Source organism: Schistocerca nitens, chromosome 3 (assembly GCF_023898315.1).
Source record: "Schistocerca nitens isolate TAMUIC-IGC-003100 chromosome 3, iqSchNite1.1, whole genome shotgun sequence".
In the NCBI taxonomy this organism is placed as follows: Eukaryota; Metazoa; Arthropoda; class Insecta; order Orthoptera; family Acrididae; genus Schistocerca; species Schistocerca nitens.
In genome coordinates this window covers 572,715,175-572,740,919 of record NC_064616.1, presented here as the reverse complement: position 1 = coordinate 572,740,919, position 25,745 = coordinate 572,715,175, and the positions used below count along the sequence as shown (strand labels likewise).

The 25,745-nt window shown below is 40.2% G+C and overlaps 1 protein-coding gene across 1 annotated transcript in view; it reads left to right on the top strand.

Annotated features, from left to right (window-relative positions):
- LOC126248482 (activator of 90 kDa heat shock protein ATPase homolog 1) overlaps positions 1 to 25,745 on the top strand; it is a 107,174-nt gene that overhangs the window by 21,459 nt on the left and 59,970 nt on the right. Inside the window, exon 2 of the mRNA XM_049949500.1 lies at positions 11,116 to 11,197. Within this exon, the coding sequence (XP_049805457.1) occupies positions 11,118 to 11,197 (80 nt within the window). The 5' untranslated portion in view covers positions 11,116 to 11,117. The remainder of the gene's footprint in view (positions 1 to 11,115; positions 11,198 to 25,745) is intronic.

The following is a 25,745-nucleotide window of genomic DNA, read 5'->3' as shown; positions in this document are numbered from 1 at the left end:
TTGGACAATATATCACAATTTTTTTTCAGGAGACTGTTACTTGGAGAAATGCATGGTACATACTGTATTGTTTTAAAATGTATTTATTCATAACTGGTTTTGATCATTGCTCTTCAGTGCTGGCATTAAAATTGAAACAAAGCAAAAACTGTGAATATCAACAAAAATTAAATTTCCATGAAAATTATTAGTCAGAAAAATTAAATTTACTTATGAAAAATGTTAAGAGTGTGTCATATATGCTATTTACCCAGAAAAGATGCCATAGCTGACTTGCAGATATCAGTAGGAGATACTTCACACCATGTCAGCTTAAGCAAGAAGAAAATGTTGAAAATATGAGACCATGTAATGGCAATAAGTGCACAGCACTATTGTTCAGGCACATCATCCAGTGGGTTAACGCACAAGTGTTTAGCAAAGAAACTACAAGCCAAAGTCAAGAAACAAGTTCAGAAATATATGTATATTATAGTACAGTCACAGAGAGGTACACATTTTAGCTTTAATTTAAATTCTTCCCCACCCAACGCTCTATACACATTTTAATTAACACTGTTTTGATGGTATGTCTTAGCATAAATAGCTGTTAATGAGTAGTGTATGCAGTACATCGTATTAACAATGTGTGTGTTACTTTGGCCTCCATTGTTTTCATGGTGTATCAGTGGCAACATTATAATGATTACACACTGATGTACTGTATATATAAGTTACTCAGAATGGTTAAAGCATAGTTCCTTGGTGTGTACTTAAATTATCTTACCCTAGACCCCCCCCCCATCAAAATTTACAAATTTTTTACATTTAAATTTTCATAAGTGACAGCCTTGTCACATAAACTTCTACCTAGACATCCTTTTCTGTTATTTAGGACCTAATACTAGAATGGTTTTACATGCATGTTGTAATTAACATTTATACATGCTGTTGCTGATGCCATAGATATAAGGTTTGTGTATGCTTCACACCCCTACCCCACCCTCTTTTTTTATACATTTAAATTTTCCATGTTGAAACTTTTTAGCTATTTTCAACATGTGCCTTAGATTTTTTATTAGATACATAATATTATAATGGATCTGCACACATGGTCAAATATTAAACAATATAAATACACTATGAGATAGGCCATGGAGACATACAGCGTATTTTACGTAGATCTCTGCCACCCCTTAGAATCTCTTACACTTTTATGGAGTAGGCATAATTTCACAGCTGGCTTATTTGGATATGATAACAGATGTGTGTGTATTTTCTGATAGTTAAATTCAGTGTTGGTTTTAATATTGATGCAGTTGGATAATATGGCGTGTATTGGGCATGTGCCATGTTCAGATTATTGGTTAATTACTTTAATAAAATTGTTTGGGAATGGACAGTAAGGTAACACATGTTGCAATATGAATAATTATTGTTTCTGTAGGACAACATTAGAAGTGATTTTAGCCTTGGTGTCTCAGTTGGTTACAATATGTTTAATCTTGAACTTTTGGTGTGGACTTGACATTGGAATTGTTTTGGTGGTTGTTTTGGTTTTTATGTTCTGTTGAGGTTAATGCTTCTCATAATGTTCTGACATTATATGTCTATGTAGATTTTTTATTATGCTGGTCATTCTCACCAAATCTTTGGATTGTTATGTGACATTGTACATTTACCACCCTCCCAACATTATTCGTGTTATTCAGCACAACTTTCTGCTTTCTGTTCCTTAAGTATGATTTGAACCAACTGTGTGTATAGCCTTCAGTTTCATAAAACCTGAGTTTTTCTAAGAGTGTGACATGATCCACACAATCAAATGCCTTGGAAAGATCACAAAAATTAGGGCTTGTACTATTTGATGAGTAAATGTGTAGGTAGCATTCTCAGTTGAGTAACCCTTCCAGAATCCGAACTCTGACATCTTGAGTAAATTATTTTCACTGAAATGTGAGACTACTCTGGAATACATAACTTTTTTGAATATTTTAGAAAATGAAGTCAGCAATGAGATTGGTCTATAATTATTTAAGTCACTCTTGTCCCCTTTCTTATGAAGAGGTTTGACAATTGCGTACTTCAATCTGTCTGGAAAAATTCCCTGTGCCAGCTAAGCACTAGATATATCGCTAAGGACTCCACTTATTAAATTAGAACACTACTTCAAAATTCTGTTAGACTCCATCAACACCACATGAGCTCTTGTTTTTCAGTATATTTATAATTCCCTTAATTTCAGTGGGGGATGTTGGTGCTATTTCTAAAGGCCTAAAGTCCTGGGGAATGACATATCTAACATACTATTTTGCTTCTTCAACTGAACCCTTAACCCTATTTTTGCTCTACATTCAGAAAGTGATTGATAATTCACAAGCTGCAAGTATTTTTAACACTCACATCATCATTTAACTTTATTGCTATGGTATGCTGTGCACTGTCAGGCTGCCCTATCTCCCGTTTGACAATATTCCATATAGTTTTAATCTTATTACCCACATTATTAATTTCTGTCAGAACTCGTAAGCTTCTCGACTTCTTAATGACTTTCCTTGAAATATTGCAGTATCTTTTGTAGTAAGCAAGAAACATCAGATCCTGACTTATTCTGGCCTGTCCATGTATTTCCCTCTTCCTCTTGCACAACATCTTAATTCCCTTAGTAATCTATGGCTTACTTGACTTTGTAATGGTTTTTTGGCTAACATTTCAGGAAAGCAACTCTCAAATATTGAGACAAGTTTATGGCGGAATAAATTTAATTTGACATCAACATCATTTTCTGTGTATACTTCATCCCATTCTACCTCTTCTAGGCTGCTCTTAAAACTCTGTACCCTGTTCGCATCAATAAGCCTCCCTGCCTTGTATGAACCTTCCTTAAACCTGTAAGGTGCTATATGTGTTATTTCCATTAACTGTGCATTATGATCAGATAGCCCATTAACAACTGGGTACACATTAATTGTTTCTACCTGAGCACTGTCTGTGAAAATGTTATTGATAAGTGACCTACCATCCTGCTGCACACGAGTTGGAAAATTTACAACAGATACTAGATTGAAACAACCAAACAAAGATTCTAGCTCATTTTCCCTATCCATATCTTTTAAGAAATCTACATTAAAATCACCACAAACCACTGACTGCTTCTTTTTGTCTGACACTTGGCTCAATAATGCCTCTAGATTTTTCATGAATTGCTGAAAGTTACCTTGAGGGGATCTGTAGATTGTTAAAATTACTATATGAAGTATATTGCAGTAGGAACTCACAAGCACATGCTTCAAGGATCTGATCTACACAAAAACTATTTGTTTAAATATTTTTGACTTTGTGACCAGTTTTTATATAAGTAGCAACTCCTTTTTCCATGTTGACCCTACACGAATAATACGCTAATCTATAACCCCTTAAATTTAACTTCTCCATCCCTGCGGTTAACATGATGTTCAGAGAGATAAACAACATTTATACCTTCAGAATTTACCCCATTTTCTAGGCATACAAGAAGCTCATCTATCTTATTTTACAATCCTCTAATGTTCTGATGAAACACACAAATTTTATTTCTCTGGGTAGTGCTACAGACATTATGGCACTGTTCTGTTTTAGTCTCTTTCAATACTCTGTCTGTAACCTGACTCTAACCTAAAAATGTGTCCCTCTGACTCCAGTAATCACAGGTATTTTGTCTTTTGTGCATGTAGCCCCCCTTTTACATTGTCTGCAAGATCAACTAATCTATCCTTCCCCCTCATATTCAGGTGCAGGCCATGACTAGTTGTAACCCCATCTCCCAATTGCGTCAACAGGCACAGCACAGATATGAGATTGTTTCTGCCAACAGTAACTCCCCCAGCTCTCTGTTAACAAGGTTGACAGCCGTATTAACCCAGGGCTGGTCATGGCACTGCAAAACATGCACAAACCCACACACAAGTGTGAGCTGTTGCTGTTCCTATTACATTCAGGTCACACCTAATACTATAGCCCAAATTGCTAGCCAGGCTGTTTCCTGTTCCTTCTACTATAAGAACATGGTCCTCACCATCAAAATCTTTGCACAAGGCCCCTAGGTTTTCTGTAACCTGGCTAAGCTTAGCACTAGGTTTCACAATGCTTGTGATGTAGGTCTTACTAAATGGCCCCCCTGCGGGTCCGGGGATTAGAATAGGCCCGAGGTATTCCTGCCTGTCGTAAGAGGCGACTAAAAGGAGTTTCAACCGTTTCGGCCTTCCATGTGATGGTCCCCCTTGGGGTTTGACCTCCATTTTTCAAAATTCTACAGAAGTACGAGCCTTTTGGGGAAGGACACCTTACGTGGTGTACCACTGGTCCTAAGTGCACTAAGACCTTGGCACTCAGCATTGCACCGGCGTAGTAACCATACCCACTATTCCTCAAATTGGGCCTAAACGCCTGATGGGTTGTCCAAGTTACGCCCATAGTGCATCTCCATCTGCACCAGCGATCATGATGGACTTTCCATGGCACCAGAAATCCAGCACGGTAGCCAGCCCGTTGTGGTGGGGTCGTCATGTACCCTCTAGGTTGTAGCCCCCTGACAACACAGGGATCGTACTGCCGATACCTGAGCTGCACCCTCCCCACGTCGGCCAAGGAGTAGATGCCCGTCTCCTTGGGGCATCAGGACTCCCGGCAATGGTCATCCTGCCAGGTGGCCCTTGCTGCGGCTGGGTGGCGCCCGTGGGGAGAGCCCCTGGTCGGAGTGGGTGGTATCGGGGCGGACGTTTCGCAGATGAAACGTCAACACGTATCAGGTCGCTCTGCGGCCGAGTCTTTCAAAAGAAAAGGTACCGTTTCTAGTTCTGGTTCTCCTGCCCTTTCCCCCTTGGCCACTCCATAGGAGGAGGGACAGGCCCGCCGGCTTGGGGCGAAGTACTTCCCCCGCTATTTGGTCTGTTCTCGAACCGATGGGGGGACATTCGCCACCTCCAAGCCCATGTTCTTTGTTCAGCACATTGAGGACATCTTTGGGGAAATCGAGGCTCTCAGCAAGATGCGTTCAGGGTCCGTTCTTATCAAGACCACCTCCGCCACACAGTCGGCGGCGCTCCAGGCGTGCGACCGCCTAGGGGACATCCCAGTATCCATTGTCCCACATCTGGCACTAAATAGAACGCAGGGGGTTATTTTTCATCGTGACCTCCTGCTGCAATCTGATGAGGAGCTCAGGGCCAACCTGGAGCGCTGAGGCGTGCATTTCGTCCGGCGAGTCCAGCGCGGCCCCAAAGACCGTCGCATCGACACCGGGGCCTTTATCCGCGCCTTCGAGGGGGACGTTCTCCCGGAGAAGGTAAAGGTGATGTGCTACCGGTGTGACGTGCGACCTTACGTCCCGCCTCCTATGCGCTGTTTTAGGTGTTTGCGCTTTGGGCACATGTCGTCACAGTGTGAAGCTGAGCCCCTTTGTGGCGATTGTGGACGTCCTCTTCGTGAGGAACATACATGCACCCCACCACCTCGGTGCATTAATTGTCCTGGCGTCCACTCGCCTGCGCCGCATATCAGAAGGAGAAGAAGATACAAGAAATCAAAACTTTGGATCGGCTCTCTTATTCTGAGGCCAGGAAGAAGTATGACTGCCTCCATCCCGTGCCATTGACCACTTCGTTTGCCTCAGTTGTGTCCACTCCTTCCGCAGTATCCTCACCCCTATCCTGTCCCCCCTCCACCTCCTCCGCCCATCAGGGGGCTCTGCCTCCGCCTCCCAAATCCCTCCCTTCCAAATCCTCCTCCCCCGTGGCCCCCACCCCCTCTGCCCCAGGGGCCACCCTTCCTCCTCCTCCTGCCCCCACGCCACCTGAGAAGCGATCCTCTTCTCAGGCGTCCATCGGGGAAACGTTCCGGACCCCAGCTTCCGAGGTCCGGCGTTCCAAAACGGACCCCGCGCGTGAGGACCTTCTTGGGGTCCAGCCCACCATCCCTGTGCCTCCTCGGCCTTCCAAGAAGGCCTCCAAGAAGAAGTCTCTATCCCCCTCTCCACCCCGGCGCGTTTCGTCTGACGCTCCATCCGTGAGTCGCTGCTCCCAGCCGTCCTCAGTTTCGCCGGGACGCTCTGCTGCCAGGCGCTCAGCTGGCCTTTCGTCGGCAAACGATGCTGCCCCTCCTACACAACCAGGGTCAGCGGCCGCAGCTGGCGACGAGTCGATGGAACCGGATCCGCCTCCCGTCGGTTGTAGCGTTGTTCCCTCGCAACCTGGCCCTCCGCGGCCGTCGAGGTGACCAGCTCTTCCCCCGTCTCGTTCCCCCAACTTTTTGACTAGCGATGGCGTTGTTTCATTGGAACATAAGAGGTATTCGATCTAATCGGGAGGAATTAGAACTGCTCCTCCGCCTGCACTGTCGGCTCGTCCTTGGACTCCAGGAAACCAAGTTGCGCCCGACTGACCGTATTGCCTTTAGCCACTATACCTCGGAGCGGTATGACCTCACCCCTGTGCACGGTGTCCCAGCTCATGGTGGGGTCATGTTGCTCATTCGGGACGATGTCTATTACCATCCCATCCCATCCCATTGACCACCCCACTCCAAGCAATAGCTGTCCGCATTACTCTTTCTGCTTTTACTTTTTCAGTTTGTACCATCTACACTCCACAGTCATCTGCTGTTAGTCGGGCTGACATGATGCACCTGATCGTTCAGCTTCCCCCGCCGTTTTTATTGTTTGGCGACTTCAATGCCCATCATCCCCTTTGGGGCTCTCCTGCATCCTGTCGAAGAGGCTCACTCTTGGCGGATGTCTTCAACCATCTCAATCTTGTCTGCCTCAATACTGGCGCCCCGACTTTCCTCTCGGACTCTACTCATACCTACTCCCACTTGGACCTCTCGATCTGTTCTACCACTCTTGCCCGTCGGTTCGAGTGGTATGTCCTTTCTGACACCTATTCGAGTGACCACTTCCCCTGTGTCGTTCGTCTCCTGCACCACACCCCATCCCCACGTCCTTCGAGCTGGAACATACTTAAAGCTGACTGGGGACTTTACTCCTCCCTGGCGACCTTTCCGGACCACGATTTTCCCAGTTGTGACAGTCAGGTCGAATACCTCACGGCTGTTATCATCAATGCTGCCGAACGTTCCATTCCTCGTACTACCTCTTCTTCACGTCGCGTTTCCGTCCCCTGGTGGAATGAGGCTTGTAGGGACGCTATCCGTGCTCGACGACGTGCTTTACGCACCTTTCGCCGCCATCCTACGTTGGCGAATTGTATTGGATACAAACGACTCAAAGCGCAATGCCGTAGAGTCATCAAAGACAGCAAAAAAGCTTGTTGGGCCTCTTTCACCAGCTCCTTTAACAGTTTTACTCCCTCTTCCGTCGTTTGGGGTAGCCTGCGCCGGCTGTCGGGCACTAAGGCCCACTCCTCGGTACCTGGCCTGACCTCAGGTAATGAGGTCCTTGTTGATCCTGTGGCTGTCTCCAACGCCTTTGGCCGCTTTTTCGCGGAGGTTTCAAGCTCCGCCCATTACCATCCTGCCTTTCTTCCCAGGAAAGAGGCAGAAGAGGCTCGGCGACCTTCCTTCCACTCGCTAAATCTGGAAACTTATAATGCCCTCTTTACTATGCGGGAACTCGAACGTGCGCTTGCACTGTCCCGGTCCTCTGCTCCGGGGCCAGATGCCATTCACGTTCAGATGCTGGCACACCTTTCTCCGGCGGGCAAAAGCTTCCTTCTTCGTACCTACAATCGCGTCTGGACCGAAGGTCAAGTCCCCATGCGTTGGCGTGACGCCGTTGTTGTTCCTATACCCAAACCCGGGAAGGATAGACACCTTCCTTCTAGTTACCGCCCCATTTCTCTTAAAAGCTGTGTCTGTAAGGTGATGGAGCGCATGGTTAATGCTCGGTTAGTCTGGATTCTTGAATCTCGACGGTTACTTACTAATGTCCAATGCGGCTTTCGTCGCCGCCGCTCCGCTGTTGACCACCTTGTGACCTTGTCGACATTCATCATGAACAACTTTTTGCGAAGGCGCCAAACGGTAGCCGTGTTCTTCGACTTGGAGAAGGCTTATGATACCTGTTGGAGAGGAGGTATCCTCCGCACTATGCACAGGTGGGGCCTACGCGATCGCCTGCCCCATTTTATTGATTCCTTTTTAACGGATCGAAAGTTTAGGGTACGTGTGGGTTCCGTATTGTCCGACGTCTTCCTCCAGGAGAACGGAGTGCCTCAGGGCTCCGTCTTGAGCGTAGCCTTTTTTGCCATTGCGATCAATCCAATTATGGATTGCATTCCACCTAATGTCTCAGGCTCTCTCTTTATCGATGACTTCGCGATCTACTGCAGTGCCCAGAGAACATGCCTCCTGGAGCGCTGCCTTCAGCGTTGTCTAGACAGCCTCTACTCATGGAGCGTGGCAAATGGCTTCCGGTTTTCTGAAGAGAAGACGGTTTGTATCAACTTTTGGCAATATAAAGCGTTCCTTCCGCCATCCTTACATCTCGGTCCCGTTGTTCTCCCATTCGTGGACACAACTAAGTTTCTAGGGCTCACGTTGGACAGGAAACTGTGTTGGTCTCCACATGTCTCTTATTTGGCGGCCCGTTGTACACGTTCCCTTAATGTCCTCAGAGTTCTTAGCGGTTCATCTTGGGGAGCAGGATCGCACTGTCCTGCTTCGCTTGTATCGGTCCATAGTCCGATCGAAGCTGGATTATGGGAGCTTCGTCTACTCGTCCGCTCGGCCATCCCTCTTATGCCGGCTCAACTCCATCCACCATCGGGGGATACGTCTTGCGACCGGAGCCTTCTACACTAGTCCTGTCGAGAGTCTTTATGCTGAAGCTGCCGAGTTACCATTGACCTACCGGCGCGACGTACTGCTGTGTCGGTATGCCTGCCGGCTGTTGTCTATGCCCGACCACCCCTCTTACAAGTCCTTCTTCGCCGATTCTCTCGACCGTCAGTACGGGTTGTATGTGTCTGCCCTGCTGCCCCCCGGAGTCCGCTTCCGTCGCCTGCTGTGACAATTGGATTTTGCCCTCCCTACCACCTTCAGAGAGGGTGAGAGCCCGACACCACCTTGGCTCCAGGCTCCGGTTCGTATTTATCTCGACCTCAGCTCACTTCCGAAGGAGGGTACTCCGGCTGCAGTGTATTGCTCACGGTTTGTCGAACTTCGTGCTCGACTTGCCGGTCACACCTTTATTTACACCGATGGCTCCAAGACTGATGATGGTGTCGGCTGTGCCTTTGTCGTCGGGGCCGCCACCTTTAAATACCGGCTCCTCGACCAATGTTCCAGCTTTACGGCCGAGCTTTTTGCTCTCCATCAGGCCATTCAGTATGCCCGCCGCCACCGCCATTCATCGTATGTACTCTGCTCTGATTCCCTCAGTGCTCTTCAGAGCCTTGGAGCTCCCTATCCGGTCCATCCCTTGATTCAACGGATACAGCAGTCCCTCCATTCTTTCACTGATAATGGTGGTTCTGTCAGCTTTCTGTGGGTTCCCGGACATGTAGGAGTGCCTGGGAATGAGGCTGCGGATGCTGCAGCCAAGGCTGCAGTCCTCCTGCCTCGGCCAGCCTCCCATTGTGTCCCGTCATCTGAAGTTTGTGGGGATGTATGTAAGAGGCTTGTGTCGTTGTGGTGGGATGCTTGGTCATCCCTCCAAGGAAACAAGCTCCGGGCAGTAAAACCGCTCCCAACTGCTTGGACAACATCCTCCTGACCATCTCGGCGCGAGGAGGTCCTTCTGACCAGGTTGCGGATTGGGCATTGCCGGTTTAGCCACCGCTACCTGCTCTCCGGTGACCCAGCCCCGCAGTGCCCTTGTGGTCAGGCATTAACAGTGCGCCATGTTTTATTGTCGTGTCCCTGTTTTAGTCAATTTCGTGTTGTCCTGTCCCTGCCATCTACTTTACCGGATGTTTTAGCTGATGACGCTCGAGCAGCTGCTCGTATTCTGCGTTTTATAACTTTAACTGGCTTGTCCAAAGACATTTAACCTTTTTACTTATTTTATCTGCATATTTGTCAGGTCCTTCTGGTGTCCCCCCATCCCCTTGAGTTTTACCAGATTCCATGTGCTCTCACAACAGTGACTGGGCGCTAATGACCTCAGTAGTTGAGCGCCCCCCCCCAAAAAAAAAAAAAAAAAAAAAAAAAAAAAAACAACAACTTACTAAATGGTCAGTTTGTTTTTATCATGTGATGATACTGTAGTATCATATGAAATGCAACAGCATCATGTGACTATTGTATTGCATATTATTGTACATGACTATGTATACTTTTCTTACGTGGTGGTTTTCACCAAATGGTTGGTTTGCTTTTATCATGTGACAAGATATCGTGTAATATTATAATGGTATCATGTTGCTATTGTATTAAATAATATTGTATTTAAATGAAGTGAAAAAGTATACATGTATATCTGCTTTTATTGTATTTCTTTTTATTGTAATTTTAGTGCATGCGTGTTTCTCTGTGACTGTACTAATATTTTGGAACTTGTTCCTTGATCTTTATATTTGACCTTGTTGTTTGACTTCAGGCTTGTAGCTTCTTTGATCAACACTTGGGGCATTAACTTACTGGGTGTTGTGCCTGAGCAGTGGTGCTGTGCACTTACTGCTGTTATATGGGTTCATATTTTCAATGTTTTCTGTTTGGTGAAGGCGGTACTATGGCGAAGTATTTTTCTGACATTTGCAAGTTATCTATGACATTCTTTGTGGTTAAATAGCACGTATGACGTGTGAAGTTGTCACAATATTTTTCGTAGAATTTTTTCCAGCTAATAATTTTCACAAAAATGAAATTTGTGTTGATATTCAGTTTTCACTTTTTTATGTTTGTCCCAGCACTAGGAAGATGATTGATGATTGAAACCGGTTGTGAATAAATATATTGTAAGACAGCACAGTTAGGAGGTGGTGGTTGTTGTTGTTGTTGTTGTTGTTGTTGTTGTTGTGGTTGTTTCAGGTTGCTTGGTTCCTGGAGATAAGATAAAGAACAAATTCATACATGCTCTCAGAAACTATGGTTGGATTTGTCCAGATACTTATCAGTTTTGTTGTGTTTATTCATTAGTTACATAGTATTGAAGATAAGTTTTCATACTTATGAATGCATTATACTGTCATTCTATTTCAGAAATGGCTAAGTGGGGTGAAGGTGATCCCCGATGGATTGTTGAAGAACGACCAGATGCAACAAATGTCAACAACTGGCATTGGTAAGTGTCTCTGTAAATAAATAACTTTTGTAGATTTGTAGAATTAAGTCAAATTTGATGTGGTTGAAAAGTGAAGATTTAAGAGAAATGTGAAATATTTTCATATCATTCTAAGACAGCAGACTATAGTGGTAGCTGTAGCCGAATGGATAGCATTGTGGCCTTTGATGCGGAAGGATCTGGGTTTGATCCCCAGTACCTTCTGTGATCTTTTCTCTGGTTGAATGGTCTGGTATGGGACCCCCCCCCCCCCCCCCACCAAGTGTTTAACACATTGAGGCTGACAAGCAAGCATATGTAGTAGAGAGTAAGTTAGTATTCAGCTCTGATTGAATCTGTACTTCATTGGAGAGCTAGATTTCAGCTGCAGTATAGGTATCATGAGTGTGTATGAAGTGAGTTATGCAGACTCGACAGGCTCTTAAGTGCGTATTATTGCACGACATTAGCATTTATGTAGTTTGAATTAAACTCGAACAAACTAGAGTTCGAATTGAGGGGCTGAGAGTACAAATGGTGCAAGTGACATTTCATAAGGAAATGATCTAAATACATATTTGGTAAGCTAAAGTGTGGATCTCTTCTGAATGAAAGATATACAAGCAATTTTCTGCATTTTGTGATGATAAAGTAGAAACTCTAAGCCAATGCCTGCACTGAATTTAGAATATGCATACAGGTGAAATGATATTATTATTTCTTCACTTTCTCAGACGTTAAGTCTAGTTAAAAACGGAGTGACACGGACCTTGATCAAGCGTCACTTCCTTTTAACAGTACGGTATATGTTATATTGCATTTAGGAACTTTCGGGTAATTGAACATGTATCAATAATTACTGATTTCTGTAGTTGTATATATAAGTTTGGATGTAGCTGTATTGCATTGATGTACTGGTGGATATTGTGTGGTATGACTCCTGTAGTTGATAGTATAATTGGTATGATGTCAACTTTATCCTGATGCCACATGTCCTTGACTTCCTCAGCCAGTTGGATGTATTTTTCAATTTTTTCCCCTGTTTTCTTTTGTATATTTGTTGTATTGGGTATGGATATTTCGATTAGTTGTGTTAATTTCTTCTTTTTACTGGTGAGTATGATGTCAGGTTTGTTATGTGGTGTTGTTTTATCTGTTGTAATGGTTCTGTTCCAGTATAATTTGTAATCATCATTCTCTAGTACATTTTGTGGTGCATACTTGTATGTGGGAATGTGTTTTATTAGTTTATGTTGTATGGCAAGTTGTTGTTGTTGTAGTAGTATTTTTGCTACATTGTCATGTCTTCTGGGGTATTCTGTATTTGCTAGTATTGTACATCCACTTGTGATGTGATCTACTGTTTCTATTTGTTGTTTGCAAAGTGTGCATTTATCTATTGTGGTATTGGGATCTTTAATAATATGCTTGCTGTAATATCTGGTGTTTATTGTTTGATCCTGTATTGCAATCATGAATCCTTCCGTCTCACTGTATATATTGCCTTTTCTTAGCCATGTGTTGGATGCGTCTTGATCGATGTGTGGCTGTGTTAAATGATACGGGTGCTTGCCGTGTAGTGTTTTCTTTTTCCAATTTATTTTCTTCGTGTCTGTTGATGTTATGTGATCTAAAGGGTTGTAGAAGTGGTTATGAAATTGCAATGGTGTAGCCGATGTATTTATATGAGTGATTGCTTTGTGTATTTTGCTAGTTTCTGCTCGTTCTATAAAGAATTTTCTTAAATTGTCTACCTGTCCATAATGTAGGTTTTTTATGTTGATAAATCCCCTTCCTCCTTCCTTTCTGCTTAATGTGAATCTTTCTGTTGCTGAATGTATGTGATGTATTCTATATTTGTGGCATTGTGATTGTGTAAGTGTATTGAGTGCTTCTAGGTCTGTGTTACTCCATTTCACTACTCCAAATGAGTAGGTCAATATTGGTATGGCATAAGTATTTATAGCTTTGGTCTTGTTTCTTGCTGTCAATTCTGTTTTCAGTATTTTTGTTAGTCTTTGTCTATATTTTTCTTTTAGTTCTTCTTTAATATTTGTATTATCTATTCCTATTTTTTGTCTGTATCCTAGATATTTATAGGCATCTGTTTTTTCCATCGCTTCTATGCAGTCGCTGTGGTTATCCAGTATGTAATCTTCTTGTTTAGTGTGTGACCTTTGTTTAGTTTTAGCTTGATATGTCACCTCTGCATCTATTATCAGTTGCTCTTTACATCCTCGTGCTCCTTTGCAACAGCCTTTTTGTTCTTCATTTATAATTTTGTTCTGTGTTGTATGTGTCATTAATTTCTGTGTAATGACTGAAGTTAATATTTTGTATATTGTTGGTAGGCATGTTATGGGGCGATATTTTGCTGGGTTTGGTGTGTCTGCTTGATCTTTAGGTTTCAGATAAGTTATTCCATGTGTAAGTGTATCAGGGAATGTGTATGGGTCTGCAATGTAACTGTTAAATTATTTGTTAGATGTGAATGTGTTGAGGTGAACTTCTTTAGCCAGAAATTTGCTATTTTATCTTTTCCAGGGGCTTTCCAATTGCGAGTAGAATTAATTGCTTGGGTGACTTCATGTTGCAGAATTATTATTATTATTATTATTATTATTATTTCTTTTCTCAGAAGTTATGTATTATTATTATTAATATATGTTTTAGCTACTACGAGTATTTACAATAATACTTAATACATTTTTAAATACACCCTATTTTGAATTATTGCCGGCCGGTGTGGCTGTGCGTTTCTAGGCGCTTCAGTCTGGAACCGTGTGTCCGCTACGGTCGCAGGTTAGAATCCTGCCTCGGGCATGGATGTGTGTGATGTCCTTAGGTTAGTTAGGTTTAATTAGTTCTAAGTTCTAGGCGACTGATGACCTCAGAAGTTAAGTCGTATAGTGCTCAGAGCCATTTGAACCATTTTTTGAATTATTGGGTTACTTCTTGAAGCAAAATAAACATAGTGACACAGTAGATCACCAGTTCCACACACATATATAGAGTATGATAGATTTTGGTCTCTGTGGAAAGGCAAAGAAGCACTTCAAATGTATATTTGTTCCCCAAGAAGGGATGGAAGCAGTGAAGGTGATAACTACTGGGAATGAAAACAAAAAGCTTTCTTAAATTAAAGCCATGGATATGATAGCAAAGGAAACAAAATACACTGGAGGAATATCAGGTAGATTTGAATTAGCAAGCAAAATCCTCTGACAATGTAGTTAAAGTATTCACTGAACTGTTTCATGAGTTTATAGAAGTGGATTTTAGCAGGCCCAATATTGGTCACCCATCAACACCGCTTCTGCAACTTTTGCATCAAAATGCAATTGAAATAAAATTTTAGGTGTGGAAAAATCTTCAGGAAATAAAGAAATACATCCCACACTTCATCATGAGTCATAATAATGTACCCCATTCCCAGAAAACAGTTACCATGGGTGTAAGAAGAGGTAGTGGGAAAAGAGGACGACATAGTCAAAGCAAGGAATGAGGAAGAAGGAAAAATGCACAACACGATGGTACAGCATTGCAGGTATTGCCCCAGGAAGGACATTGAAGAGATACCACAGAAGGAAATGACTATGGTTCTATAGACATTGACAGTGACTGGAGTATAGAAAGTTTCTATGAATAATCTCCCGTATATGTTGGAATTGCACCAACATATATTCATTCTGGTATTTCTATTATATTTGCTATTAACCTGTGTGTTTCAGCTTGTTATATTAATTCTACCTTAATTTCTCACACACATGTACGGTGCTTTACGTATTGTGTAGTGTACCAAAATGTCTTCAAAATATAGCAGAGTAAATAAAATGTTTCTATGCTTGTACTTGTTTTACTGTAAAAAGTTGTAAGACACAGAGCATGTGTGTTTTTAATATATTAAAAAAATAACCCAAGGGCACTACAATCTCTAACCATACCTATTACTGTACGAAGACTAACTGACAATTAGGCAAAAATATATGATGATTAGGTTGTTTTGGAAACCTTCATTGCCAGTTTTGCAAAGACATTCACTACTGCTGTGGAGGCTGATTTGCCACTGTGGTTATGGTAGGCAGAGTGTGAGAGTTCGTGAAACGTATTCTGGTGCAGTACAACGCTAAGACAATTTCTCCCTGCGCTATTACATGGCTATGCCCCAGGGTCAGGTAACAAGATAGGAGAATGAAGGTTCTAAAACACTCCAACAAATTAGGAACAGTGTCACACAAGTGAGTTAAAAAGGTTAACTTATCTTTGTGGCTTATTGAACAATGAAGTCTGCAGTACTGCATGTAATAAAACACAAAAAGGCCCTCAATGACTAAGTGCAAATAATCATAGGTAAGTTTCACAGTACATAGCAAATGCAATTACAACTGCCTGTTCATTTCTAAGAGTTCATTAAATGACGTTCCATGTCTGTCAGCCCTGGACAAGGGCTGCTCTTCTATCTTCCGAGTAGGCGTTTGTCCGTTGTTGACCAGTCATTGGTGGATTGTACTCTGCCAGCAGTTGGCTGAGGCAAAGTAGATATCTTTATCCTTCAGCACCGTCTGTGGTGCTGGTGGAATTCGTGCAAGTGTTGAGTCTAGGGCACTGGCACCAGCTCGTAACTTTGCGCTGTGGTGCTTTTGCCCTGCTGTGTCTTGTTCGGATGACATAGCGGATAGTAACTTTCATGATTTTGTAGACAGCCATTTAACTCGGGCAGTCATGTATTCATCTTACTTCAGCGAGCGCTTGTGCTCTTTGCACTCTCAGCCCCTCAGTTAAGCTATGTATGTGCTAAGGTCATGGAAAAATGTGTGCATTTACAAGTGTGTTGAGTGTATGACTCACTTCAGATAGACTTTTTGTTATGTCACAGTTGCTGTCCACAAGATTCCTGTAGAATCCAGTCTGAACATAGTTCATAATTATGTTCACTATGTTGAAACCTTAGACCCTAAGAATGTGTGTTTATATTTACACTTCCTTTTATAACTCTAAAATTTTTTTTTTCTTCTTCAGTGCATAGAAAAGTTTCCGGTGAACTGTACCAGTATTACATGGATTGCATGTGTGATGATATTGGGGAATTTTTTGTTAGTTTCTGTATTTATGCCCTACTCCCTCCCTCCCATCCGTGTGTGTGTGTGTGTGTGTGTTTTAAACTGCTCTTGAAAAATGACTTTCAGAACTAGCTAGACAGTTATGTGCAGATATAAAAGACAGAAGGGTTTATAAGAACATAATGCATCAAAAGGAGGTTGGGGAGAGCTGTACGGATGTATTAAGTACCAAGTAACACAGGCTTCCACATTCCCCCCCCCCCCCCCTGCCCCCCTCCCCCCAAGTGCTTCAGACCGTTTCACTGTGAAACACGTTATTCATAAATGGAGTTTTTCATTATGTCTAACTACTAATTTCAATTCAGTGGCCTATTCTTCCTTAAGAATGATGAACTTGTTGAGAAATTCTAGAAAACTAAATGCACCTGAAAAATAATATCCTTAGAGCTATATCTGAAATGCCTGTGTAACTGGATTGAGATACATGCATACCTATTCTTGAAGAATAAGGGCAGAATTACAAGCTAATACTCTTCATAAGCTAGTGAGTACAGGAGAAAAATTATTCAAAAATGTAAATGGTACCAAATTTGCTCATGTTTCCGGATTCAGCTAGACTACTGACCTGTTGGGCTCCAGTATGTCAGAGAATTCATGGCATGGCTGTTGCCAAGAACCTATAACAGTGAGAATGAGAATGTGGCCCACTGTGCAGTCTTAAACTTAGTTCTGAGCCACCAACAAACAGCAATTAATGTCTGTGATGAATAATTACTTTGGGACACAGAGGTATATTTAATGATTTTTCCTATTTAAAATCAATGTTTTAAATTAGAAAAATTGTGTAAGCATTTATAATGTTTGACAGCTTTTGGAGTTACATTCGCAAAATGATAGTGGGAACAGGATATAATGTAAATGGCCCTTTGTTCCCAATTACATTTTATGTAAATAAACTAAATCTTAAAGAGAGCACACATCTGTTCAGACAGTTGACTAAAAAGCTTACAGTTCTATGTTTTTGCATCTTGAATTTGTAATTTCTCTTAATCATGAAGTTTTTATTTCACTAATAGTGATACAATGATATATTTAATTATTGGTTCTGTATTCATTATTGAGTGTTCAGTAAGATATGAAAATTTCAGTCATAACGTTTAAAAAAGCGTCTTCTAAACAAGTCAGTGCACAGGAAGACTTGGATACTTACCTTGCAGTTTATATTTAGATGTGCAGAATGGGCGTTGGTAGAATGTATGGGTCTCTGCAGACATGATTAAATTACTTTAGACGTTTCTGCCCATATGTTAATTTTTTCATTTTTTGTTCTAAATGTAATGTATACCTGAGTAAAATTCATAATAAGTACATGGCAAAGTACATGGCAAAATGTAAGACTAATGAGAAAGAAATCGTAAACAGTTGTAGCAGAGTGAAATAAATTCCTAATTAAAAGTATTTAAAGTGGCTCAAAGACCTAAACTATTGATTCACACTGATGTAAATAACTTTATAATAATTTCAAACAATTCCTTTTCCCCTTTTATTTTCAGTGGTATTTTAATTTATGCTATAGAGCATACAATTTACTGCCTTTCAGAATCAATACTGTATGTCAGCAGCATGAAAACCTTGACTTCTGTAAGTTTCTTAAAGAAGCAGTCACTTAGTTGTCATTGCACTGAGACAGGAATTTAAGATGCTTTTCATAACATTGAGAATCTCATGAAATTGTTGGTTTAGTATTACTAATCTAATTGTCAAAGGATTAATGGACACTAACACAGTATTTGTTAGATTAATACATGGAAACAAGTCATATGTACAGGCATATGAATTAAGAAGACAGGGTTGTCAGCTGTGGCCCTGTTGATGGAATCAATCTAGTATTTTCCTGAAGTGATTTAGCTAGACCTAAATCAGAATGGCCAGACTGACCGTGAGCCATTATCCAGCTGAATCAGATGCCACTATCTCGTCAAATGCACTGTCCCCTTGAAACAAGATAGCTCAGTAATTTGAAAATTAATTACACATTGTCAGTTTAGCCAGAGAGAGAGTGTGTGTGTGTGTGTGTGTGTGTGTGTGTGTGTGTGTGTGTGTGTGTGTGTGTGTGGGGGGGGGGGGGGGGGTGCACATGCTGTCGTGCCTGTAGTTACCTGTCTGTCTTCCTTTCTGCTTGTCTGAAAAATACTTGGGCAGAATCCCTTCATGATAAGTGAGATATTGCACTCAGAGAAATGGCAGTACAACAATATTGTGCACCAGCAATCTTGCTTGGTGATTTTCCTATGGAAAGAAATGCATTTTTATCATATGTTGTGTCATCAGTTTATTTGTTTCGTAAGTAATCTTTTGTGTAGTGTTCATTATTAAGAGGTACGTTTTGACTTTAACTATCTTTTTAAATAAATGTATTTGAGCTCACTCTTTCATCTCCTTGGGCAAAATTTCCTTAAATTTAATCCGTGGTAGAAAATACTGTTGAGTTTCTTTCTTTTTCCCTGAGTAAATGTAGGTCCGAACTGGCCTTTGTTTCATGATTGTGTATAGAACTATTTATGACATGGTAGATGTATTCTCTTCACACAGTAAGGATACTCATTTTTTTAAAAATATTTCCTTACAATGAGTCTGGCTATTACTTTGTATCTGAAGTTATTTTCTGTAATTTCAAAATTTTTGTTTTGTGCATTTGATCAACAGAATGGAATCCCATAGCTAAGAATTGAATGTACATAGGAATAGTATGCCATAAGACACACTGGCCCTTGCACACTGATGCTACAACCTTAAGTGCATAACATGCTGGTGACATTCTTTTTGCCACTACCTTTATATGTTCATTCTATATACATTCATCCCTTAAAACACTGTTTGCTACACATGTGATAGATTTAGCCTTTGTTCAATGTGTTGTTGTCTCCCTTTAATCAGATGCACATGCTGTTTGTTTTGTTCCAGTGTTAATTTATCATATACTGAGCACTTGTTCACACCATTGAGTGTATTTTTCTATTTGAGACTGGAACCACTCATTAGCTATTCCTCTTGTACTTAGCATTTCTAGTTTGTTTAGTAGTATTTTGTGATAAACAGTGTCAAAAGCTTTCAACAGCTCTAAAAATATGCATATAACACAGTAACGCCTGTTGAGAATTTACGGTAAAACTTTTGTAAACTCTGTTATGGCCCATATTAGAAGTCAAACTGTGCAACATTTAGGAGGTTGTATTTATTCAGGTAACTCACTTTAGCCTGTCTTTCACAGTACATTCTTATTATTTATGTTTGAAAATGTTGATAGTGAGGAAAGTGACCTGTAGTTTTCAAAATTTTTTTATGCATCTTGGATGTGCTTTAGGTAAGCTGGAAAAGTACCTGAACTGAAAGACTTATTTGTTACTAGCTGACAAATCTGGCATTGCCCAGATGTTCATTTTGCGAATTTCCTATTAGAAATGAAAGCAAAAAGGGAACTGTGTTTGTAGTGAAGTATCGAAAAAATTTCATTTACATTTAATTGTGAAAATGCTTTCAAAATTATGGAACAGTCATACACAGAAATATTCATAATGTGCAGATGTGTATTGTACAGTATCCAATTTAACAAATGTGATGTGCACAGGTTCTGTATGCTGGACGCATTTACTTTGCATGTCTACAACATGATTCTGTAAACGTCTCTGTGGCAACACGTCTTCATAACGCTATTGACAGCTGTCGTTTCCACCTACAGACGTTTATGCTTCGCAGTTTAAAGCTATCAAAAGCACTCTGAGGAATCGGGGATTTCCTTAAGTTGACTCTACGGGAGGATAGTGTTTGTAATAAAGAATTAATTTATTAAAACTTAACAAGTTTTCTTGTGTGGCCATCCTCTGCAGCAAGCCCAGAAATACTTGTTTTGTAAATAAAACTGCCTTTTCTTGCTGCAACTTAATTTATTCCCAGATGTGTTTCGCCTTTTTCTTGCTCTAAGGCATCATCAGTGGGATGGTTTTCTGTGATCTGTTTTTCCTCTCATGTGATCTGGAGGTTGCACTACCACTTTATTTCAAACACATAAGCATGATTTTGTATTCCCAACTTTTCCACACTGTTCACCATGTTTCTCCTTTTTTGTGGTGTACTATTATTCTTTTGCCACTTGGTATAGCTATTTCTTTGGACACTGTGCTTTCAACAAGGTAAATACAAGTTACAATATTTATGTTGTTAAAAGCACAGTGTCAGAGGAAATAGCTATATCGAGTGGCAAAAGAGTAATGGTACACCATAAAAAAGGGGAAACATGGTGAACAGTGTGGAAAAGTTGAGAATACAAAATTGTGCTTATGTGTTTGAAATGAAGTGGTAGTGCAACCTCCAGACCAGATGAGAAGAAAAACAGATCACAGCAAACCATTCCACGGATGGTTCATTAGAGCAAGAAAAAAGTGAAACACATCTGGGGAAAATAAATTAAGTTGCAGCAAGAAAAGGCGGTTTTATTTACAAAACAAATATTATTAAAACTTAATGCACAATGCAGCATTTTTTTTCACATATCTTGTTTATAGGGTCATCTCTCTTGAACTGTGTTGTACATCAGCATATTTGTCTTCATACTTTCATCAGCATTTGTGGGTACTGTTGGGGAAATAAGCTTTGGGTAGAGTTAGTGGCAAAGAAGTAATAAATTTAAATGTTGTGCACGACACGGCAGTTTCTCACATATCATTATGACCTCATATCTGCTGAACTGTGATGTATAGGTGGTTCTCAGTGGTTTAGGAGGAGATGTGGAGAAAAACACACCACACACACACTTTTATAGTGTTTATGGATGTTTGTTAATGTTCTGTTCATGCATCGGTTCAGAACTATGATTGGCACCTCATATAGGCCTTCTGCTTCTTTAGTTTTTGTGTTGTCATCCTGTCTTCTTGCTATGTTGTGGGGTACAGTATGATTGTGCTGGCTGTGTAACTGTGTATATTACACCTGTTTTAGGATAATTTTTTCCAGCTTCTCTGCAGTACCTGAAAAATGGTCATAAAATTTGGTGGTTCCTGTATATTTTGCTCTTTCACAAACTGATTTAAAGTGTACTGATAGAAAAGTACTGTTACGTAGGTGCCACAGCTGCATAGCATAAAAGGCTTGAGAATCTTGAGATAGAAACCAATAAATTTATTATTCCTGCACTATGAATTCTAAATTAAGACTATTAGTGTGTTTTTAGTTTTCTGTGGTTTTTGAATAAGATAATGTTTCTCTAGTTTGTGCAAAATTGAAGTACTTTCGTTTTATTTCTCATCTTCTCACAAAATGAGATATTACCTTCCTTAACAGATACATACCAATACAAATGTACATTAGTGGTTTGTGTGGCACTGAGATTTGTGTTCAGTATTTGTATGCCAGTTACTTATTTTTTGTTCAGTCATTCACTCTACCAAAACTTAAAACGGTTATTCCACATACTGCAAAATAATGGACATAAATCTTTAACGTTTGTTTTTGGTAACATGGTCGTCACATGGGGGAGGGGAGGGGGGAGTCTACAAGTACCCCAACAGAGTTTAGGTGTGTTGCTAAATAATTACTGTAAATAACTTAAAAACTTATATATTTACATAATAAAACAACAAATTTATTATTTAAATCCTTTACTGTGCTTACAATATCAGTCTTCACAGAAAATTTGTCATTTACAAAAACACGTCTCTTTGGTTTTTATTTTTATAGTTCAGATGAAATGACATAAAAATCAAATAAAGAATTAAGTCCTAATTAAACTCTTCGTTTTTAACAGAATAGGAACGTAAAATGAAGTGAAGACTATAAAACAACAATAACTAATGAGAAAAATCACAGCACATTATGTGCCTACAAAGTCATTCATTTTCTTTGGGTTTGTAGGACAAACAATAATTGATTGTCTTTGAATGTAGCTTACAAGTACACTTTGTTGTTGTTGTTCTTGTTGTTGTTGTTGTTGTTGCAAGTATTACATATTTATTTTTGTCTGCTGGCCTTGGTCAAAAATATCACCTTCGCGTTTTAGAAACACTAGGACCATACTCACCTGCATTAGGTGTTGATAAACTTTCTCTCTCAAGACTCATTGCAGTGGATTTTATGTATTGTCCATGGCTGATATTATAATAATAATAATAATAATAATAATAATAATAATAATAATAATAATAATAATTACTACTACTACTACTACTACTACTCCTACTACTACTTCTTTCCTTTCTTCCTTCTCAGACGTTATGTCTGGTTAAAAATGGAAAGTGACATGGACCTTCATCAAGTGTGACTTCCTTTTAACTGTATGGCATATGTTACATTGCATTTAGGAACTTTCGGGGAATTGAACATGTGTCAATAATTACAGATTTTTGTAGTTGTATATATACCTTTCGATGTAGCTGTATTGCGTTGATGTACTGGTGGATATTGTGTGGTATGACTACTGTAGTTGATAGTATAATTGGTATAATGTCAACTTTATCCTGATGCCACATGTCCTTGACTTCCTCAGCCAGTTGGATGTATTTTTCAATTTTTTCTCCTGTTATCTTCTGTATATTTGTTGTATTGGGTATGGATATTTCGATTAGTTGTGTTAATTTCTTCTTTTTATTGGTGAGTATGATGTCAGGTTTGTTATGTGGTGTTGTTTTATCTGTTACAATGGTTCTGTTCCAGTATAATTTGTAATCATCATTCCCTAGTGCATTTTGTGGTGCATACTTGTATGTGGGAATGTGTTTTATTAGTTTATGTTGTATGGCAAGTTTTTGTTGTTGTAGTAGTATTTTTGCTACATTGTCATGTCTTCTGGTGTATTCTGTATTTGCTAGTATTGTACATCCGCTTGTGATGTGATCTGCTGTTTCTATTTGTTGTTTGCAAAGTCAGCATTTATCTGTTGTGGTATTGGGATCTTTAATAATATGCTTGCTTTAATATCCGATTTTTATTGTTTGATCCTGTATTGCAATCATGAATCCTTCCGTCTCTCTGTATATATTGCCTTTTCTTAGCCATGTGTTGGATGCGTCTTGATCGATGTGTGGCTGTGTTAAATGATACGGGTGCTTGCCGTGTAGTGTTTTCTTTTTCCAATTTATTTTCTTCGTGTCTGTTGATGTTATGTGATCTAAAGGGTTGTAGAAGTGGTTATGAAATTGCAATGGTGTAGCCGATGTATTTATATGAGTGATTGCTTTGTGTATTTTGCTAGTTTCTGCTCGTTCTATAAAGAATTTTCTTAAATTGTCTACCTGTCCATAATGTAGGTTTTTTATGTTGATAAATCCCCTTCCTCCTTCCTTTCTGCTTAATGTGAATCTTTCTGTTGCTGAATGTATGTGATGTATTCTATATTTGTGGCATTGTGATCGTGTAAGTGTATTGAGTGCTTCTAGGTCTGTGTTACTCCATTTCACTACTCCAAATGAGTAGGTCAATATTGGTATAGCATAGGCTTTTGTCTTGTTTCTTGCTGTCAATTCTGTTTTCAGTATTTTTGATAGTCTTTGTCTATATTTTTCTTTTAGTTCTTCTTTAATATTTGTATTATCTATTCCTATTTTTTGTCTGTATCCTAGATATTTATAGGCATCTGTTTTTTCCATCGCTTCTATGCACTCACTGTGGTTATCCAATATGTAATCTTCTTGTTTAGTGTGTTTTCCCTTGACTATGCTATTTTTCTTACATTTGTCTGTTCCAAAAGCCATATTTATATCATTGCTGAATACTTCTGTTATCTTTAGTAATTGGTTGAGTTGTTGATTTGTTGCTGCCAGTAGTTTTAGATCATCCATGTATAGCAAATGTGTGATTTTGTGTGGGTATGTTCCAGTGATATTGTATCTGTTGTGTCGATTCCCTAAGGTCTCGACACAATGAGTGGCTAGGTGCACGCGAAACTAACGCAGACGGGCGTAAATTCTGAAACAGGAGACTGGATGAAAACTATAAAGAAAAGAAGAGAGATTGTCATCTACTTAACTTTTAATGTAGTCTTGTTCTTGTTGAAATACATCTCTTGCATAGTAGTAAGCAATTAGCAATGATACACATGGCGCCTTGCTAGGTAGTAGCGATGGACTAGCTGAAGGCTATTTAATCTGTCTCTCGGCAAATGAGAGGAAGACGTGATACGTCTTGTCGCAAGCTATGTCGTCCGTACAACTGGGGCGAGGTCATGTCCGTGTCTTGTGACCTGCCCTGTGGTGGCGCTACGTTTGCGAATACACAGTGGCGACACGCGGGTCCGACATGTACTACAGGACCGCGGCCGATTTAAGTTACCACCTAGCAAGTGTGGTGTCTAGCGGTGACACCACAGTATCCATAATTTGTATTATTTAGCATGTTGTATAGTGGGTTCAGAGCAAGGCAGAACCAGAAAGGACTTAATGAATCTCCTTGGTATATTGCACGCTTAATCTGTATTGGCTGTGATGTGATTTTATTTGAATTTGTTTGGATATTAAGTGTGGTTTTCCAATTTTTCATTACTATGTTTAGGAACTGTATCAATTTATGATCTACTTTGTATAATTCCAATATTTGTAGTAACCATGAGTGGGGTACACTATCAAAAGCTTTTTGGTAATCAATGTATGCGTAGTGTAGCGACCTTTTAGTTTTAGCTTGATATGTCACCTCTGCATCTATTATCAGTTGCTCTTTACATCCTCGTGCTCCTTTGCAACAGCCTTTTTGTTCTTCATTTATAATTTTGTTCTGTGTTGTATGTGTCATTAATTTCTGTGTAATGACTGAAGTTAATATTTTGTATATTGTTGGTAGGCATGTTATGGGGCGATATTTTGCTGGGTTTGGTGTGTCTGCTTGATCTTTAGGTTTCAGATAAGTTATTCCATGTGTAAGTGTATCAGGGAATGTGTATGGGTCTGCAATGTAACTGTTAAATAATTTAGTTAGATGTGAATGTGTTGAGGTGAACTTCTTTAGCCAGAAATTTGCTATTTTATCTTTTCCAGGGGCTTTCCAATTGTGAGTAGAATTAATTGCTTGGGTGACTTCATGTTGCAAAATTATCACTTCAGGCATTTGTGGTATCATCTTGTATGTGTCTGTTACTGCTTGTATCCACCGTGCATGCCTGTTATGTTGTACCGGGTTTGACCATATGTTGCTCCAGAAGTGTTCCATGTCTGTTATGATTGGTGGATTGTCTATTTTAATGTGTGTGTTATCTATTGTCTGGTAAAATTTCTTTTGGTTTGTGTTGAATGTTTGGTTTTGTTTCCTTCTATTTTCACTTTTTTTGTATCTTCTAAGTCGTTTGGCCAATGCTTGTAATTTCTGCTTCTTCTCATCTAATTGCTCTATCGCTTCTTGTTGTGAGATTTTACCTAACGTTTTTAGTTTTTTTTCTGACATTTCATTTCTTATAAATTGTGTTAGCTGTCCGATGTCCTTTCTCAGTTTTTCTATTCTGATCTGTAGCCTGTGTTGCCATGCTGGTTTTG